This window comes from Nomascus leucogenys, chromosome 11, assembly GCF_006542625.1.
Source record: "Nomascus leucogenys isolate Asia chromosome 11, Asia_NLE_v1, whole genome shotgun sequence".
Lineage (NCBI taxonomy): Eukaryota > Metazoa > Chordata > Mammalia > Primates > Hylobatidae > Nomascus > Nomascus leucogenys.
The window spans coordinates 8,199,676-8,219,590 of record NC_044391.1 but is presented as its reverse complement, the minus strand read 5'-3'; the positions used below and the strand labels follow the sequence as shown (position 1 = coordinate 8,219,590).

The 19,915-nt window shown below is 40.2% G+C and overlaps 1 protein-coding gene across 3 annotated transcripts in view; it reads left to right on the top strand.

Moving 5' to 3' along the window:
- Positions 1-19,915, top strand: part of SEL1L2 (SEL1L2 adaptor subunit of ERAD E3 ligase) — a 153,325-nt gene that overhangs the window by 73,348 nt on the left and 60,062 nt on the right. For all 3 annotated transcript variants that reach the window (XM_030821998.1, XM_003252082.4, XM_030821997.1), the window contains exons 4-5: positions 8,669-8,771; positions 13,781-13,943. In XM_030821998.1, coding sequence (XP_030677858.1) covers positions 8,722-8,771; positions 13,781-13,943 — 213 coding nt within the window. In that variant the 5' untranslated portion in view covers positions 8,669-8,721. The remainder of the gene's footprint in view (positions 1-8,668; positions 8,772-13,780; positions 13,944-19,915) is intronic.

Genomic DNA, 19,915 nt, shown 5'->3' with positions numbered 1-19,915 from the left:
CAGTCATTCACAAAAGAGAAATGGGATTTAACTTACTCTGAAAAATTCTTTCTAATTCTTAGTGATTAGATATTCTTAATGGAATGCTCACAAAACACATATAATAATCTGTTCTAAAAATTAAAGAGATTAACATCAAGTTATAGTTCCAGAATATAAATAAATTTCTCTACATTTTAAAAACAGAGAAAACTATTTAGCCATTTTTGGAATTTTGCCACTTGTCTCTTTACCCAGAAATTCTCACATATAACAAATAGCATTTATACCCCCATAGCTTAAAGGCAAGATTTGTGCCTGGCACTGTTATCTGTCGCATAGTTGGAATGAAGAAATATTTGCTGAATTACATTGAGTTGAATTCTTTTTGTAGAGAGCCGGGATGTAAACTAGATCTTCTAACTCCAAATTTAGCATTCTCTGTATGCTATATTACAATATAGTGCTACCTAAAAATAATAAGGCTTAATGTTTTTAGAGTACATTTGGGTAGTATTTTATAGTTGAACACGATGCTTTCCCATCCATTACCTTTTTTAAAATGGCATGTTCACTTTTCCTCAGGGTATTTTAACACCATAACTTCAACAACTAATTCTTCCATATAAGTCAGAATGAAGTCTAAAAGAATAATTATTTGTATTAAATTGTTAGCAAGGCAAATCAATAACCAATCATGCAGTAGGAACAGTGGAGCCTATTCCTGCAGGCCACTGGGACACTACAGACCATGTCCTTCCTGGCAGCCCTTAGAATTAATCATCATTAATTTTGATGATCATACCCAAACACCACTGTGCTCTTGGTTGAAGGGAGGTATCTTGGAACCTTGTCTTGAGTCAGCCTTGGCATTCCTTTTTGCTGCTTCTGGGGCCTATGACCAGCTAGGCTAAGTTTAACATTTGCATTCCATTTTATTGATTATTTTTCGGTATATTTGGAATGGACACTGTGAAGTGCTGTTGAGACCCCCTTCAACGAGGAACTAGTTGCCCAATTGCTGGAGTACAGTCTGTAGACAGCCTTTGGCAGTCAGTCTCTGAAGGGACTGTTTTCAGGTACAGAGAGCTGCATAGCCAAGGTCATGCCTCCTTCCTGGGGCACCTCACTTCCAATGGCCAGTTGATACAGGAGTATGAAGGCAGAATCATCTAACCCTAACCTGAGACAACTCTAACAGGCCATTTTAGCTCCACAGAGCTCCACCTGTAGGGACAGCCAGGTGTTTCTCTTGCAGCCAAGTGAGACCGCATCGCAGTTTCTCCCTCTGCCCAGTCCACCTTCTTCTTTAGATGTGGTTCTGAAGGTCACTTTTTTTTTGCTTTTTATTTTTTTTAATTTTTTTTTATTTTTTTTTTGAGATGGAGTCTCGCTCTGTTGCCCAGGCTGGAGTGCAGTGGCACGATCTTCACTCACTGCAAGCTCCGCCTCCCGGGTTGACGCCATTCTCCTGCCTCAGCCTCCTGAGTAGCTGGGACCACAGGTGCCCGCCACCACGCCTGGCTAATTTTTGTATTTTTAGTAGAGACGGGGTTTCACCATGTTAGCCAGGATGGTCTCAATCTCCTGACCTCATGATTCGCCTGCCTCGGCCTCCCAAAGTGCTGGGATTACAGGCGTGAACCACCGTGCCCAGCCCTGAAGGTCACTTCTTAACAAAAACCCTGACTGCTAGGATCTGCAAGGAGCCCAACCTGCTCACCATTTCATACCTTTCCTAGTATTTACTAAAAGTTTTTCTTTAAATCAGTTCACAGTTTTATGTATGTGAATTGATTTTAAAAGAAAACTGCTAAAGATCTCTCATTCTAGCAAAATGGTGGGTTAATCCAATAGGAAAATCCTCTTGCTACAAATATCTAAAAATGATGCCTAAAGTATGTCATAACTCTAAATGTTTTTAAAGGCAGAACTGGGCTCACAAGGAGCTGAAATCCTCAAATGTTGGAAATAATGAAAAGTAAGTATGTAGTCGATGTTTTGGCGAGTTGTAGTCAGAGCTGGTAAAGGCTGAGCCTTATATTTTAAGTTCCAGGCTGGGGAAGGAAAAAAGACATTAGGACTTTCGAGAAGGGAATCGGAAAGAAGAGCTATGAATAAAGCTAGGAGTCTCATAGAGCTGTTCAGACAACAAAAGAGAAGATTAGGGAAAACCAACCAACCAACCAATCACCACCCGCCATCGTAGGCAAGTATCAAGGAAACTTGTTCTCTATTGAAGCTCTCACAGGGAAAAACCTCTCCCTGGTAAAACCTTCACCACAGCCCTGAGCCTCATACAGATTTGGATTTGAATTTATGCCACCTGATTTTTTGGGTGAAAACTTCTAAACCAATACAAAATTTTTCTTCAGTCAATAAAATAATGACTCTGGAAACCTGACAGAAGCAACACAAACTCACTCTGGAGAAACAATGTCACAATTCCCACAAAAGAAGACTTACTAGACTCACAAGAAAATTTTAGAATATACACAAGTGAAAAAAAATCCGCTCAGTGAGTCAACGTGCATGCACACTGACTGCACACACACAATAAAAGGTACAGCACCTCAAGTATTTTTTTGTTTGTTTTGGGACAGAGTCTCACTCTGTTGCCCAGGCTGGAGTGCAGTGGTGCAATCTCGGCTCACTGCATCCTCCATCTCCCAGGTTCAAGCAATTATCCTACCTCAGCCTCCCTAGTAGCTGGGATTACAGGTGCACACCATTATGCCCGGCTAATTTTTATATTTTTAGTAGAGACAGGATCTTACCATGTTGTCCAGGCTGGTCTCGAACTCCTGACCTCAGGTAATCTACCCACCTCAGCCTCCCAAAGTGCTAGGATTGCAGGTGTGAGCCACCGTGCCCAGCCAGCACCTCAAGACTTGATAGAATAGAACAACCTGCAAAAGTCTACAGAATAAATATATTTTAAAATGGTTAAGAAAGCAGAAAAACAAGGCATCCTGACAAAGGAATAAGCAGCCATGTAAAAGAACCAACTAGAGTTAAGAAAAATGAAATGCCTGTAACCCTAGCAGTTTGGGAGGCCAAGGTAGGAAGATCACTTAAGTCCAAGGATTAGAGAACAACCTGGGCAATATAGTGACAGTCTGTCTCTATGAAAAAAAAGAAATTAGCCAGGCATGGTGGCACATACCAGTAGTCCCAGCTACTTGGAAGGCTGAGGTGGGAGGATCTCTTGAGCCCAGGAGTTTGAGATTACAGTGGGCTATGGTCACACCACTGCACTCTGCCCTAGGCAACAGAGTGAGACCCTGTCTCTAAAAAAAAAAAGAAAAGAAAAAGAAAATGTGTATTCATTCAAATTAAAAATCAAAGGATGGCTTAAGATCAGACATAGTAGAAGAGAACATCAACAAATTACCAGAAAAATCAGAAGAAATTGTCATGAAGGCAGCCCAGAAAAAAAAGAAAAACAAAAACAAAAAAAACAAGTTGAAGAACAGATACTCTTAGATTGAAGGAAAAATACCATACTCGACTATCTGCTGTTTGTAAGAAACATACTTAAAACATGACACACAAAAACTGAGGTAAACTGGATAGAAATGATATCCCAGGCAACACTATCAAAAGAAAGTTCATATGAACTTCAGACAAAATAGACTTCAAAGTAAGGTCAATAATAGGGAGAAAAAGAGAATCACCACATAATGTTCAAAGGAACAATCACAAGGAAGTTGTGATAATTCTAAGCATATATCCATCAACATAACCTCAAAATATAAAAATGAAAAATTAACAGTCTTGCAATAGGAAATGAACAAATCCACAATTGTTGAAGATTTTTTAACATCTCTTAGAAACTGGTAGATTCAGCAAACAAAAAATTACTAAAACTCAGAAAGATTGGAACGTATAAAGCTCAATTTAATAATATATGGAATTTAATTCAATCATTAAAGAATATATAATATCTTTTTTTGTTTGTTTGTTTTTGTGTTTTTGGGGAAGAGTCTCTGTCGCCAAGGCTGGAGTGCAGTGGCACGATCTCAGCCCACTGCAAACACCGCCTGCCGGGTTCAAGCAATTCTTGTGCCTCAGCCTCCCAAGTAGCTGGGACTACAGGCACGTGCCACTATGCTGGGCTAATTTTTGTATTATTAGTAGAGATGGGGTTTCACCATGTTGCCCAGGCTGGTTCAAGTGATTCACCCACCTGGGCCTCCCAAAGTGCTGGGATTACAGGTGTGAGCTACTGCACTCGGCCAAGAATATTTAATCTTTTTAAGTAAAAAAATGGAAACTGTATAAAAATTGGCCACACACAAGGCCACAAAACAAGTTTCAACTTGTTTTGTGATTCTGCTGGGCTCCCTGATCCCAATGCAATAAAATTACAAGCCATAAGTAGACAATTTTTAAAAATCCTTTTATGTCTGGAAAGTGTAATAAACACTTCTAAACATTGTTTGAATAAGTTAGAATGGAAATTTGAAAATAAATATCATTGATAATGAAAATGCTACATAAAAATTGTGGAATTCCACCAAAACAGTAATTAGAGATAAATGTGTTGTTTCAAATTCATATACCATGTTTGTGTCAAATTTAAGATGTCAAAAGTTATAAGATACACCATTGTTTTATGGCCACTAAGAAATAAAAGTGCTGCTGATTAAATATGATATCCTGGTGGTGGCCTGTAGCCATTGGCTAACAGACGCGGGGATGTAACAGCCCAGCCCTGTTACCTGTGGGAAGGGAGTAACCCTCTAGTGCCATCCACCCTATAAAGCTCTAAACCTCTCCTGAAACCCTACACTTGCTTGGTTCCTTCCTATGCCCTGTGCTGCATTTCTCAATCCTGGATATGTTTTACCACAAAATCTAAAACCTTAATACGTAAATTTAAAAACAAATCAATCAATACTATCTAGAAAAATAAAAGGAAAAAGATAGTACATTCCAGTATTTTGAACCTCAAGTTATATTTACATCACAAACCACATAAAGGATCATATAGAGCTAAAAAAAATTAACAAGTGAGTGAGGTGAATATCATAGTCTGACTAAAAATCCGGTGCTTTCATCATTAAAATGATACAAAGAGATAAAAATGGGAAAATCTTTTCCTCTGCAGAAAATCTAGCTTACACAGACACTGCATCCTTTTTTTAAAATCTGATTTCAATTGTACTTAATATAAACCAGCTTCAGCTTCAGATTTTGTGAATAATGCATCAGAAGAGTTCTTCACATTTGCCCTTATGTGTGTCAGGAAGATACAATCCTAGATGTGGAGGAAGAATGATCCATTACTAAAAATAACATTTCATCCAAGAAAGAATGACTCAGCAAAGAGTTTAGTCAAATAAAGATGCAATCGACTCAAATATGCTTGAATAAGAGCAAATATATTTACAATAATCAAGTTTACTTGCAATCTCCAGATCATTGTCAAACATAAATAACTCCAGTCATATTGTGAGAAATGGTAAACACATCGCATTAAAAGTAGAAAGAAAATCTCTTTTCAAATATCTGCTCAGCAAAATTTGAAATAACAGGGATTGTGTTATTATTTATTAATTATATAATTATGCATTACTGTATATTTGTTACAAGGACTTAATTCATTTTCAAAAACCTTTAATTTAGCAGAAAGAAATATGGTTCATGAAACAAGTGAAGAATCAAAAGCAGTATCGATTATGTTGGAATAAGAGCTGAAACTTATAAAGCACTTAGATACTAGGCAGGTTTCAGTTCTTGTACTTAAATAAGAGCTGAAACTTATAAAGCACTTAGATACTAGGCAGGTTTCAGTTCTTGTACTTAATTTTCTCACTGCCTTTGAGAAGAAGGGGCTATTATAATTCCCATTTTACAATGAGGTGATGTAGGCACTGAGAGGTTAAATAATCTTCCCAAGGCTATATAGTTGGTACCTAGTAAATGACGTTCCAAATCTAGGCAGTCTGATTTGAGTCTGTGCTCATACTGCTTCTCAAAGCTACAAACATGCAGAATCATGAGATAGAGAACCCAAGTTAACATCAATGGATGAAAAATTTGAAAAACGGATCCATAAATACATTTTTTTGCTTTAAAATAAATTTATTGCAAGTTGTTACAAGTATTCTAAGCAATGGGTTGTTTATTGAAAGTAATACTTTATTTACCTCACATTATTGAAAGTGTTTCCTGTAAATCATTTTTCCCATTAGGTGAGTCATATCCCTTTTTATTTTGACTGTTTCTGCGCCCGGCCCTGGACCCTCTTATAGTAAAGAAAATTTGATCAATCAATATCATAGTATTTTAGTATTTTAATAAGAGAGGCTGAGTGTGGTGACTCATGCCTGTTATCCCAGCATTTTGGGAAGCCAAGGTGGGGGGATCACTTGAGGTCAGGAGCTCGAGGCCAGCCTGGCCAACATGGTGAAACCACATCTCTACCAAAAAGACAGAAATTAGCTGGGCATGGTGGCATGCGCCTGTAGTCCCAGCTACTCGGAGGCTGAGGCATGAGAATCACTTGAACCCAGGAGGTGGAGGTTTCAGTGAGCCAAGATTGCACCACTGCACTCCAACCGGGGCAACAGAGTGAAGAAAAAGAATAATTGAATTCCAATACATTTGGAAAGCCAAAAAAGAATTATAAATAAAAGTAAAAGCCATAGGTAGAAATTTATGGTGGTAAATCATTTCTCATATGTATATGTATACAGAGCCAATCTTTCAAAATTTATTTTCACTCTCTAAAAGCATTTTCATAGGAGCTATTATTATTCCACACACAGATTATTAGGTTTTCTCCATTATTTTCCCCCCTTTACTTAGAAGTATAGATAACAGATAACTCAGAGCAGAAATTAGATCCTGAAAGTACCTGGTATTACTAAATTGGTTGGATAGTGTGAAGTATTCAAAATAATTTTAAATAGGCTTTTCAGTTAAGAAATTTTTTAGTTTTTAAATTTTTAATTTTTTAAATTTAATTTAAAAAGGAAACTGAGCAACTCTGATTGCTTGTCAGAAAGATAAAAAACAAGAGCTATTTGTTCTTTGTGGTCTTGTTAATGAGGCATCAAATCCCAAATGCCTTTCCTTTGAAATGGCTTTAAGCGTGGTTCTTCTAATCAGAGATTTCACTAAGTGTTGTAATGGACTTCAAGAGGCACTGTGATGTTGTAAAAGGCTGTATGTGTGTGAGTGTGTGTGTATGTGAGAGTGTGTGTGTGAGAGAGAGAAAAATAGTGTGTGTGCACATGCACACATTGGTGGAAGGATCTTTATATCTTTAAGTCTGACTCTTCCCACAACCAGCTTTCCCCAGCTATAAACTGGTGATGATTTTTTAAAAATTGCAAAGTGTTGCATAAACGTTTGGAAAATATCACTGTAGCAGGTAAAAATTTAATTTCTTCATTTTCCTTGAATTCTACAAAACTGATTCTGAGCCCTCATCCTACGAGGCAAGTTATCATGAGTATTCTGTCTCTGTGCCTTCCCCCAAGTCTTAGAAAGGGTCCTGGGAGGTGGAAAAGCCTTAGGTAGAATTTTTTTTTCTTTTTTTTTGAGACGGAGTCTCGCTCTGTCACCCAGGCTGGAGTGCAGTGGCCTGATCTCAGCTCACTGTAACCTCTGCCTCCTGAGTTCAAGGGATTCTCCCATCTCAGCCTCCCAAGTAACTGGGACTACATGTGCACACCACTGCCCAGCTAATTTTTATATTTTTTGGTAGAGACAGGGTTTCACCATGTTGGCCAGGCTAGTCTCAAACTCCTGACCTCAAGTGATCCGCCTGCCTCGGCCTTCCAAAGTGCTGGGATTACAGGAGTGAGCCACCATGCCTGGCCAATAACAATTTTTTTTTTTTGAGATGGAGTCTCGCTCTGTCACCTAGGCTGGAGTGCAGTGGTGCAACCTCGGCTCACTGCAACCTCCGCATCCCAGATTCAAGTAATTCTCTGCCTCAGCCTCTTGAGTAGCTGGGATTACAGGTGCGTGCCACCACGCCTGGCTAATTTTTGTATTTTTAATAGAGACAGGGTTTCACCATCCTGGCCAGGATGGTCTGACTGGTCTTGAACTCCTGACTTCATGATCCACCCACCTCGGCCTCCCAAAGTGTTGGGATTACAGGTGTGAGTCACCACACCCAGCCAACAAAATTTATAAAGCAATTCCCTCCTCCTCTCCTAGGTGCACACTGGTCATCTTGGAGATGCCTGTTGCCCATGTCTTCATGTTTTTTTGGAATCCTGTGGCTCTGAGATTTACTGTGCTATGCTCAGACAAGAGAGTCTTTGCCAGCCAGGGCCAAGAGCCGGGAGTCTTTGCCAGCCAGGGCTAAGATCCTGCCCCTCTGATATACCAGGCATCTCCTGCCTTCTGCTTGGAGAACCTTGTATCCCTTCCCTAGACCGCAAGCATCCCTTCTCCCATCAGGAGCATCTCTCTTTCTACTTCACCTTCCAGATCCTTTCACAAAAACCAGCAGGGAACAAGTTTTTAGGCAGCTTCTGCCTTCTGACCTACCGATGCTCCTCAGCTAAGGAATAGTATTAACAGATCTTCTTGAATGCAGAGATTAAAAAAATAAGTAGAACAAAACTCTAATATGCCAACAAATTATATTAGCACATTATTTTTAAAATATAGAATATAGAAGTAATATTGTTTTTATTTTTTCTTGTTTGTTCATGTATAGTACAAAAGCAAGCAGAGAAAAATTTTACAGATGAAGGAGACCAACTATTTAAGATGGGCATCAAGGTTCTCCAGCAGTCTAAAAGCCAAAAACAAAAAGAAGAGTAAGTCTTTATCCAGTGACCTTAGCCAAGTTGAATTTCCAGGTTAAGAAAAATCCCAAATGTAGTTTATCATTAAAAGCTCATTGGGATAATGAGTAAGCCTATTTGCCCATAAGCTATTGTTTTTAAAAGGATCAAATTGTATTTAAAGAATCCCACAAATTATCACTCTAAACAAACAGGAGAACTGCATGTGAGATTGCAGTCCCCATATTAAGTGAAATTGAGAATTAAGACACTGACCTGAGCATTCATGCAGAAATATTGTTTTGGCTTTAATTTATTAGATGATTCAAATGAAATAAAATGTGTTACTTGAATTAGATCAAGTTGTTGTATTAAAAGTGCTTTATTCTGCCTGGGTGTTTGTACAGTATCTTATGATTTTTAAAAGCACTTTCGTGTATGTGACTCTATGTTATCCCCAGAACAGTCTTATAAGGTAAGAAGAGCTTAATTTTTCCCATTTAAAAAGTTGGAAACAGAGATTCAAAGATGTTAAAGTGAGGTGAGCACAAATAGCTGGGAGGTGACCAAGCTGTGGCCACATGGTCTTGTTCCATGTTCACTGTTTCTCTTATCACTTTTCTACCTTGTCTAAAGGGGAGGCAGAAATATCTTCTCCCTCCACGCCACACTTCCAGTGGAGGGGCACAACTTGTGGTCACCCCTCAAGGCTCTAGCTAAAGCCTTGGGATCAAATCCTAGCTCTCTCATTTACTGGCTGTGTGCACTTGGATAAGTTACTCAACCTCTCTGTGACCCGGATAATGCAATCGAGCTCTTACAATAGTGCCTGGCACTTAGTAACCAGGAAATACAGGTGTGTTAGTTTTATCTTGAGTCCCCTAAGTGGTAAGTTGAAGGTATGGAGGCAAAGAAAGCAAGGGTATTTTGAACCAAAAATAGAAAGTGTGGGCCCTAGCCAAGCGGGGTGGCTCACACCTGTAATCCCAGCTCTTTGGGAGGCCGAGGCTAGCAGATTGCTTGAGGTCAGGAGTTTGAGACTGGCCTGGCCAATATGGTGAAACCCCATCTCTACAAAAATTAGTCAGATGTAGTGGCACGCAACTGTAATTCCAACTACTTGGGAAGTTGAAGGAGGAGAATTTCTTGAACCCAGGAAGCAGAGGTTGCAGTGAGCCAAGACCATGCCATAACACTCTAACCCCTGGGTGACAAAGCCAAAGCCAGACTCCAACTCAAAAAAAAAAAAAAAGAAAGTATGGGCCCTGAACCCCCAACAAGGAGACATCTCTTGTTTTCACACAGAATAGGTACACCAGTCACAGGAAAGCGTCCCAGAGCTATGGTAGCTAGCCCCAGACAGGGCAGCAACAAAGTCCATGAGTTCTTAAAACCCAAACCTTTGAGAAGTATAAAAATACAGAGGATAAAGAGCACTCAACTATGATTCTGGTTATGACAACATCAACAACTTTCATTTATCAAGCACCTGCTTTGTGCTAGTTACTGTTTTAGGTACTTTACATGTGTAAATTATTCATTGCTCACAGTGATACTGTGAGACATAGATAATTATCCCCAAATTACAGAGAAGGAAATGGAGAGTCAAAAAGATGATGTAATACTTCCTGAGAGACAAGAAAGAAGTGAGGGAGTGGTTCAACCAACCCCAGCAAAACCTGGGCCTCACACTGAATGTTCCTAGGGGCTATTATAATGAGGATGTGGTAAAATCAGATCCCAAAAATACAGTCCAGCCTAATAGGAGCTCATCTCACTAACACGCCCACTGGCTAAATAAGTAAGAACACAGAATTCTCCAGCCAGCCTAGCTAGAAGAAACAGACGTGGAGCGCCAGGCAGGGGCTGGTCCTTGAGATTTCAGATAACCCCAAACTATAGCATGGGAGCCCACACAAATAAGGGGCCCACCTAGGTGTGTTACATCAAGTCCAGGGAAACCCTGGATTTGGCCCAATGGGACCAAATCACTCTGAGAAGGTCTCAGGTAACCATCCACTTAACCTTGAAGGGGACCTTCCTCTTTGGCCTGAAGAACAGGGAGAAAGACCAGTCCTAATAGCAGACCATCCATCAGTGTGAGAACCCTCATGCCTACCTGGGTGTCATTCAGTTTCACTCTATTCTTACCAAGACTGTCCTGCCCACATCCTTGCTCCAAAACTCAGTCTCCTGACCACCCTCGCCACCTTTTTTTGAGACAAAGTCTCACTCTGTTGCCTAGGCTGGAGTGCAGTGGCACGATTTCAGCTCGCTGCAGCCTCCACCTCTCCAGTTCAAGCGATTCTCCTGCCTCAGCCTCCCAAGTAGCTGAGATTACAGGCACCCACCACCACGCCTGGCTAATTTTTGTATTTTTAGTAGAGACAGGGTTTCACCATGTTGGTCAGGCTGGTCTCGAACTCCTGAGTTGAAGTGATCTGCCCTCCTCGGCCTCTCAAAGTGCTGGGATTACAGGCATGAGCCACCACGCCCAGCCTCCTGACCCTTTTGAGTTGGTAGCAATGGAGAACTGAAATCTAATGGGCTCATAGAAAGAGATCTCAGGAGTTTGTGGGCAAGCTGGGTGAAGTTCTTGTGTTATCAGGATGGCCTGCTGTCTCCTTAAGCAAGTTACATCTGTGCAGCCATGCCTAAGCGTAGGGCAGGTGGAGAGAAAAATGATTGCACGCCCTCCTGACCAAAGGAGAAGAATTTCATTCCTGCTCATTCCTCTATCCTACCCTCTCTTTGCTTTGCTACTTCCTGGGTTGGCAGGACAGATGTAAGACAGGTTAAAACTATCCTTTTGGCTCCTCCACACCCACATCCTGGACCAATTCATTCATTCATTCATTCACTCATTCAGCCTCTTCTTTTGTATGAGTAGGAAAAATCACTGAACAAGTCAGTGCTGTTTAAAGTACAGCTATTAAGCAAGCATGTCAGAGAGAACGAATCTGTCTGAGTGAGTCAGGAAGCCTCATTGACAGCTACAGTGGTCCTTCATTAAGAATCACTCCCCATCAGCAAAGAAGTTTTGAAGATAAGCCATTGTTCTACACAAGTTTCTGATGTGCCCTGCAGAAGCCTTGAGCCCTTCCTCCCCCATCACCCACCTAAGCATCCAATGCCAGACCCTGTAGAGATGATCCAGATAACTAATTAAATTGTCTTTTGGGATCTGCCCCTGCTGCCCAGCTTCTCCCACCTTTTTCCTCTTGGGGATTGCAGCCCACATCTTAATCTTACCTATCAGCAACTTTCTCCAGCCCTGGATCCTGCTTCTAGTATCCCTTATAGTACCTTGGGTTTTCTGCTATGGAACCCATATGCCCACACTGCCCTTGGAATGCAAGACACCTAGAAGGATTTGTTTTGCAGCCTGTTGCTGCCCTCTGGGTCCAGAGACTGAGTATAAAATGCTGGAGATACTAGGCGTACTATTAGAGGCCCCTGCAGCCTATCTCAGGTTTCTGTGCCCCAGTCCATGCTGATGCTCCTCCTGTCCCAGTAGGCTATAGAGTTGCAGCAGCAAGCCACGTGACAGAAAGGCTCAAGGGAGTCTGTATCCTGATGCCAGGCTTTCTTCCTGTTACCTCTCCCTGGGTGCCAGACATTTGCCTTTAGTGACCTTGAGACCGTCTACCTTGTTTGCCTTCCTGCCTCCAGAATTTCAGCTTGCTTTGACCTGGGTTAATTTCTTTCTTGATCTCCTGAACTCCAGTTTTCTACCTCTTTTTGTTCCAATGGAGTACTCACCCTGTGTTTTGACATCCAGGACTCTAATGCCTACCTGGATGTTTCTCTGTCTGAGGTCCTTCTTGCCTGGACTACTGTGCTCCAGCTTCTGCCCAAGAGCAGCTTATTTTAGCCTCAGCATGGATAGGCTGTACAGAAAGGTGAGTCTCCTGATCCTCCTAAATCAGAAACAATGGTAGATTTTTGTAGGGTTTTTTCCCCTGTATTTGAGTCAAGGTCACAGGTAGAAGTTAATGCTTTCTGGTCTTTACCTTCAAAACGAAGTTATAAAAGTAAAAATAAATCCCTAAAATACTCCCTGTCTCTGACACATGTTTTGACCTTGCAAGACTCTCCATCACTTCTTATACCAACCAGGTCCAGGTGGCTTCTGACTGGGACTCAAAGAGTGCAGTGTAAGGTAATCCTGTGGCACCTATCATTTTAATCACTAAATGTTCACACCACTTACCACCTAATTATAGGAGAACAATTACCATGCTATAAAACTTTAGAATCAATGCAACTGTCCCAATAATAGTAGCTACATTTACTGCGTGCTTACTCTATACCACGCACAATGCCAAGCACTTCCCATGGATTCTCTCATTTAATCTTCACAGCAACCCTATGAAGTGGGTGCTTTAATGCTATCACCATTTCATAGATTAGAGGGTCACAGCAAAGTTATATAACTTGGCTGAAGTTCTCCAACTAGTAAGTGGTGGGACCAGGATTTGAACCAGGCAGTCAGACTCTAGAGCCCTAGCCATTAAGGTTTTGTTTCATTATTGTTTTTCCAAAGAGTCTGACTTTGCTGTGTTGAAGAATATATTCTGTTTAGCAAATTATTTTAAGATATGAAGGGATCATCATTCTCCTGATAGTAACTTCCTAGAGGTTACATTCCAATTTTGATTATTCTTATATTTTTCAGAATTTATTTTATAAAACAAATATTCATACATAATGGTGGTGGCCATGGGAGAGTTCACTATTTTAGAATAAGTTCCTCAATTTTTCACTTTACTCAGCATATAAGCTTACTCAGTGTATAAGATGGTGTATCTTATATATTTCTCCTTTTTAGTAGCATTATTATTTGTGAGATATATTTGAAATTATAGCCTTAGACCACTTTAGGAATGAAAAAAATCTACTGATCTAGAGATGTAATGAACTTCAGCTAAACTGTATGACAACTGGTTCCTGCTTGTTAGCGAGTAGTATGAATAGTATTGAAGAAGGAGAAGAAAATTTCATTTTTGAAAATCAAATTTGATTTCATATTCTTGAAACAGAGCCTACCTACTTTTTGCCAAAGCAGCCGACATGGGAAACTTCAAAGCTATGGAGAAAATGGCTGACGCTTTGCTATTTGGAAATTTTGGCGTGCAAAATATAACAGCAGCTATCCAATTATATGAGTCCTTGGCTAAAGAAGGATCATGTAAAGCCCAAAACGTGAGTTTTGAAGGAAAATGAAACCTTAAATAGCTCCATCCTGAAATAACTATAGACAGCATGTGAAAGGAGTTGAGCAATAGTATTCCAGCTCTGCTGCATGAACCCAGTCTAAGGAGGTTACCATAGTGCACTGAAACAGTGGTGTCAGGGCAGGAGTACAGCAGAAGCCTCCGAACTCCCGACAGCTAAATTTTATATAAAAAGTATTCACCTATATGAAGAAATATGAAACTATATCTTTATCTTAGGGTGACATGTTTGCATGATTTTTACATTTCAAATGTTGTATAAGCTAAATGTAATTCCTTTTCTATTTTAATAAATGCATTCCATTTTATTCCAAGAATAACATAGCCATTTTATAGAAAATCTGGAAAACAGGGGGAAAAAAGCTTTTTCCAAGCCAACCATCTTGATTCAACTGCTGTTAGAATTGCTTTGTACTTTTGCTTGGCTTCTTTCTTTGTGCATTTCTCTTTTTACATCATCCTAATCACAATGCAATTGCATACATCATTTTGCTTCTGGCTACTCTCACTTCATGCTGTAGCAAAAGCATATTTTCATGTTGCTATAGTCTTTACTATGAAAACCGTTTTCTCTGATTATGAAAAAAGTCTGAGAATTCAGAAAGTATGAAAAAGAAAGTAAAGTTATCTAAAAGCTTTCCCCGCAGAGATCACATTTGTTACTATCCAGTGAAGTTCAGAAGCTAGACTTGGAGTCAGACAGACCTAAGTTTGAATCCACTCTTTCATTTGTTTTTTGAATAAGCTACTTAACAAAACCCTTTCACCTTCTTCCGCATGAAAAATTTGACCTTTGTTTCACTCTCTAGTTCTGTTTCCCTGGTGATCTGATAGGAATAAAATGCTAACTATATTTTTAGTTAACCTTGCTTCTGATAGAAATGACCTCTGACTGGCAAACTGCCTTTGAATTGGGAGAAAAGATCATGAACTATAAATTACCAGATGGGGGTAGTACTTCTTATGGGGACACTGGATACTGTGCCTATGGAGTTATTACATTAAGAGTGAGGCTTTTACGTCAGGGTGGCTCCTGCATCCACCCAATGTGGGTCTTGTCTCCTTGCATCTGAGCCATCTTCTGAAGGACCAAAGATGATGGTTCCTAGAAGAATGTATGAACTCTGCTGTAAGAACTCCCACAGAAAAAATTGGGCTGGGCGCAGTAGCTCATGCCTGTAATCCTAGCACTTTGGGAGGTCGAGGTGGGCGGATCACTTGAGGCCAGGAGTTCGAGACCAACTTGGGCAACATGGTGAAACCCCATCTCTACTAAAAATACAAAAATCCGCTGGGCGTCATGGCACATGCCTGTAATTCCAGCTGCTTGAGAGGCTGAGGAGGAGAATTGCTTGAACCTGGGAGGCGAAGGTTGCAGTGAGCCGAGACTGTGCCACTGAACTCCAGCCTGGGCAACAGAGCAAGACTCCATCTCAAAAAAAAAAAAAAATTCCCACAGACAAAAGTCCAGATGCTATGCCGTACCTGTCTTCATACACTGGTGGCGACATAGCCCATGGGTGTCCTGTGAGTCTGTATGTTTAGTTGAACCAGAAGTTGGACTGGAAGACCCCTTGTGGATGGGGCAACTTTACTAATTTTCATCTGTAAAGTTAGGATAATGATGAAACATTGGGTACTGCATCCTTCTGGTTCACTGCTATATCTCTAACATTTAACACACTGCCTGGGATAAGAATTTTAAGTTGAATGAGGAATTAAGTAATTAATTATGAATGAATATATGGAGTTATTGTGAGGATTAAAATAATGTGGGAAGACACTTAGTTTCATACCTGGAACACTGTAATCTTTCATTATTAAAGAAAAGATATGGGGGAGGAGTGGGGATTAGGGAGATACTGGTCAAAGGATACAAAATTTAAGCAAGGAGGAGGATATAAATAATATTATTACTCCAATATTATTATTCTGGAATATTTTCTAAGACTCCATAGAACTTTTTTTTACAAAAACCAACTAATACTTTAGTTGCTGCTTCCTAACTTGCTCTTTATTCACTTAACAATGTATCATAGATGTCTTTCCATGTTAATATATACAGACCAACATCATCATTTTAAAAATCCATATAATTTTAATTAAATTAAGTTGCTGAATACTGCTTTTACATCAGGAACTCTTCCTTGAAATTACATGTGAAATAATGCAATAAACAGATTTGTAAATGTTATGATAAAAGGAGAGCTGTTAAAACTTCATTCCCCGTATTTGCTTAATCAAAAATATAAAGTTCCAAGACAGACCAAATGTTACCACAGGTAACAGTTTCCTCCACTGAAAATGGTATCACTAAAGACCAAATGTTACCCTCACTCCCACCACTAAAAATGGCAACACCTAATTTCCTTCCAAACTATGTGAGCATGAATTTTATTTTCTTAGTGTGTGTATACATTTGTTAATAAGTCAACAATTGTTTCTTGGATAGCTACTATGTGTTAGACATAATGTAGTAATGGGGAGAAAAAGATTACTAGGACAGAGTCCTCCTAGGTCAACCTGAAATGCAAATAATTGCAGCACAATTTAGGTGGACCACAGTTAAGGTACGTATAAAGTGCTTTCATCACAGAAGAGGGTCTGGCTAGTTCTGCCTAGGGCAGGTAAAGAATGTTTCAAGGAAGAAGTGACATTTACACTCAATCTAGAATATTGGGTAAAGGAAATAACAAAGATTTCACTTGTTTGTATATAAATAAAGCATTTGATACAAGGTCGAAATCTGACTCCCAGAAAAGAAGTTCCAAACTTACATGAATGGTTCCTAAAACATGGATTTTAGAGCTGAAGTTGGAGTTTCACTCTAGTTAACTTGATTATTGCATCTAGTTTGTGTTAATTTAGCTAATGTAGTTAACATCTAGCCAGTTACTTCTAGCTAGTGTTACTCTAAGTAGTGTGGTTATCACATGGCCACAAATATCCTCGAATCCCAGTTAAGTGACCATCAGTTGCTTGCCATTTTTTGTTTCTTTTTTTTGCCATTAGTTTTAAGGAGAATCATGTGGAAGAATGTAATTGGCTGAGTGCCAACCCAGTGCCAGGAGGAACAACTCTAAATGTCTAACCACTGGCCACAAATTATTACAGCCATCTTTGTAGAGAAAAGCAGGCATTGTTGAGACGGTACTCTAAGAAATGTAGTTACAGACTTCAGGGTGGCATGGTGTGGTAGCAGAGAAGAGGTTCCCAAATCAGAAATTTTGACCATATGTGAGTCCATATATTCTATCACATAATAGCTCTTCCATCTTTTGTTCATTCTTTTAGTATCTCTGAAGAAGTTACTTCTCTAAACCTTGCGTTTCCCAAATCTATATCTATTATCTTAGGGTAAAAAGAGATTGATAATAATTCCCACATTACTTCACAAGGTTGCCATAAGAACTAAACAATATCTACAAGAGTCCTTAGCAAATGTTAACGAACATTAATGAATACTGTTGTGTAACAATTGTAGTCCCAACAGCATTGTCTTTGGGATCAGTCAGTTCTGGCTTCACATCTGAGCTCCAGCTGGCCCCAGTGACTTGTCCTCTCTGGGTCTCAATTTCCTCTTCTGTAAAATGGGGATATTTACTTAGATATGTGTGTTTTGGTCTCAAGGAGAACCAGAAGACAGAACATGAGTGAGGACAAACTTATGGCCCAAAAGGCTGACATTGACCTGGTATGCAAAATTCAGCTGAACCAGTTTGTTGTTGTTGTTGTTTGTTTTGGTTTGGTTTGGTTTGATTTTTTGAGAAGGAGTCTCACTCTGTTGCCCAGGCTGGAGTGCAGTGCAGTGATCTTGGCTCACTGCAACCTCCACCTCCCAAGTTCAAGAGATTCACCTGCTTTCAGCCTCCAGAGTAACTGGAACAGAACTACGGGCTGTGCCACCACACCTGGCTAATTTTTGTATTTTTAGTAGAGAAGGGATTTCACCATGTTGGCCAGGCTGGTCTCAAGCTCCTGACCTCAGGTGATCCGCCCTCCTTGGCCTCCCAAAGTGCTGAGCCACCACACCCAGCCTCTGTTTATTAAAATACTAAAATACTATGATATTTATTGATTTAAAAGTCTCTGCCCAACCCTCTCTTATGCCCTCCCTGACATCAACCCTTATTCCTCACTCGAATTCCCCTGCCGCAAAACTTCCCATGATCTAGCAAGCATAGTGTTAACATCTGGATAAGCAGGGAGCCTCCAGGATCCTGCTCCCAGCACTATAGCTGGATTAAATTCCAGTGCTTTGATGGATTCAGTTCTATATTTTGACTATCATCCCCGTCACCACTGTAGGAAAATCTGTTTCCAATAGCAAGTCCCCTTGCAGTTGGTGTATTTCCTTGTGCAAAGAACAGCTCATTAAAGAGATTCTGTGCTACAAACAATAGTTTGATGGCTGGTTGCTAGGACCAGACTGGCCACAGGCCATTCTGACCACAGTTCTCTAATGAGGCTGGCCCAGTGAGACCGCCTTTCTTCTTGGGCTGTTTGTGCCAGCTTGATACAGAAATCCTGCCCACGCTGCTGGAAGTATTGGGAACTGTGAGGACAACATAGCAACAGAAATGTGGATAAAGAAGCTGGAGAAAGAGAGAAAGAGAGAGAGAGCGAGACTGAGAGAAGAGAGAATGAAGACATCTCCTGTCTCTGAGGGGAAAGGGAAGAACAATAAGAAATACGGAAATATAATAGGTGAGAGGAGCCTGGAGTGCCAGAGGTCTGGTAGGGACCCTATTTAACAGTAATAAGAACAAAAAGATAGGAATTCCTATTAAAGTGGCATTGAGGAGTTAGAAGGGAAGAAATGCAATTTCTGGGTATGTACAAAGGGAAGCTGGATGGAGGAAAGGAGGCATAATTACTTCTTTTCATGCACCTTTAGTGGTTTACCTTGCAAAAATTCAAATAAACTGAAGGAAATCCTGATAAGAGCAACAAAAGCAATTAAGGTTATAAACAGAGTCCATTAAATTGATTTTCAGAGATTCTGTACCTTTCAAATAATGAGAACTATTAATTAACGGAATAGACTTCATGAAAATGGTGGAAATTGAGGAAATTTCAAACAATCATACCCTAGAAGATGTCCTATAAAATATGGTACTTTACCAGGCTAGAGGTAGATAAGTTATATATTTTTCTATTTCTCATTCCTCATCCAGGAAGCAGAAATTAGAATTATAAAGACTCACTCTTTCCTTAATATTGATGAACTGTCCTCAATAGGAAATTTGTTAATTTGCCAAACAAGAAGGTTGGATGAAATCTCATTTGCTTTAAGAGTCGAAAATGGCCAGACATGGTGGCTCACGCCTGTAATCCCAACATTTTGGGAGGCTGAAGCAGGAGGATTGCTTGAACCCAGGATTTTAAGACCAGCCTTGGCAACGTGGTGAGAACCCTGTCTCTACAAAATTAAAAAAATAGAAATTAGCCGAGCATGATGGTGCATGCCTGTGGTCCCAGCTACTCGGGAGGCTAAAGCAGAAGGATCACTTGAGCCCAGGAGATCAAGGCTGCAGTGAGCTGTGTTCGCACCACCACACTCCAGCCTGGGCAAAGAGCAAAACCCTATCTCAAAAAAAAAAAAAAAAAGAACCAAGAAATTGATCAGCCAGGCATGGTGGCTCATGCCTGTAATCCTAACACTTTGGGAGGCTGAGGCGGGAGATCACTTGAGCCCAGGAGTTCAAGACTACCCTGGGCAACATAGTAAGACCCTATCTCTACAAAAAAATATAAATAAGTAAGTATTAGCCAAGAGTGCTGGCACGTGCCAGGATGTGCCTGTAGTCCCAGCTACTTGGGAGGCTGAGGTGGGAGGATCACTTGAGCCCAGGAGGTTGAGGCTGCAGTGAACCGTGATCATGTCACTACACTCCAGCCTGGGCAACAGAACCAGACCCTGTCCCTCAAATAAAGAAA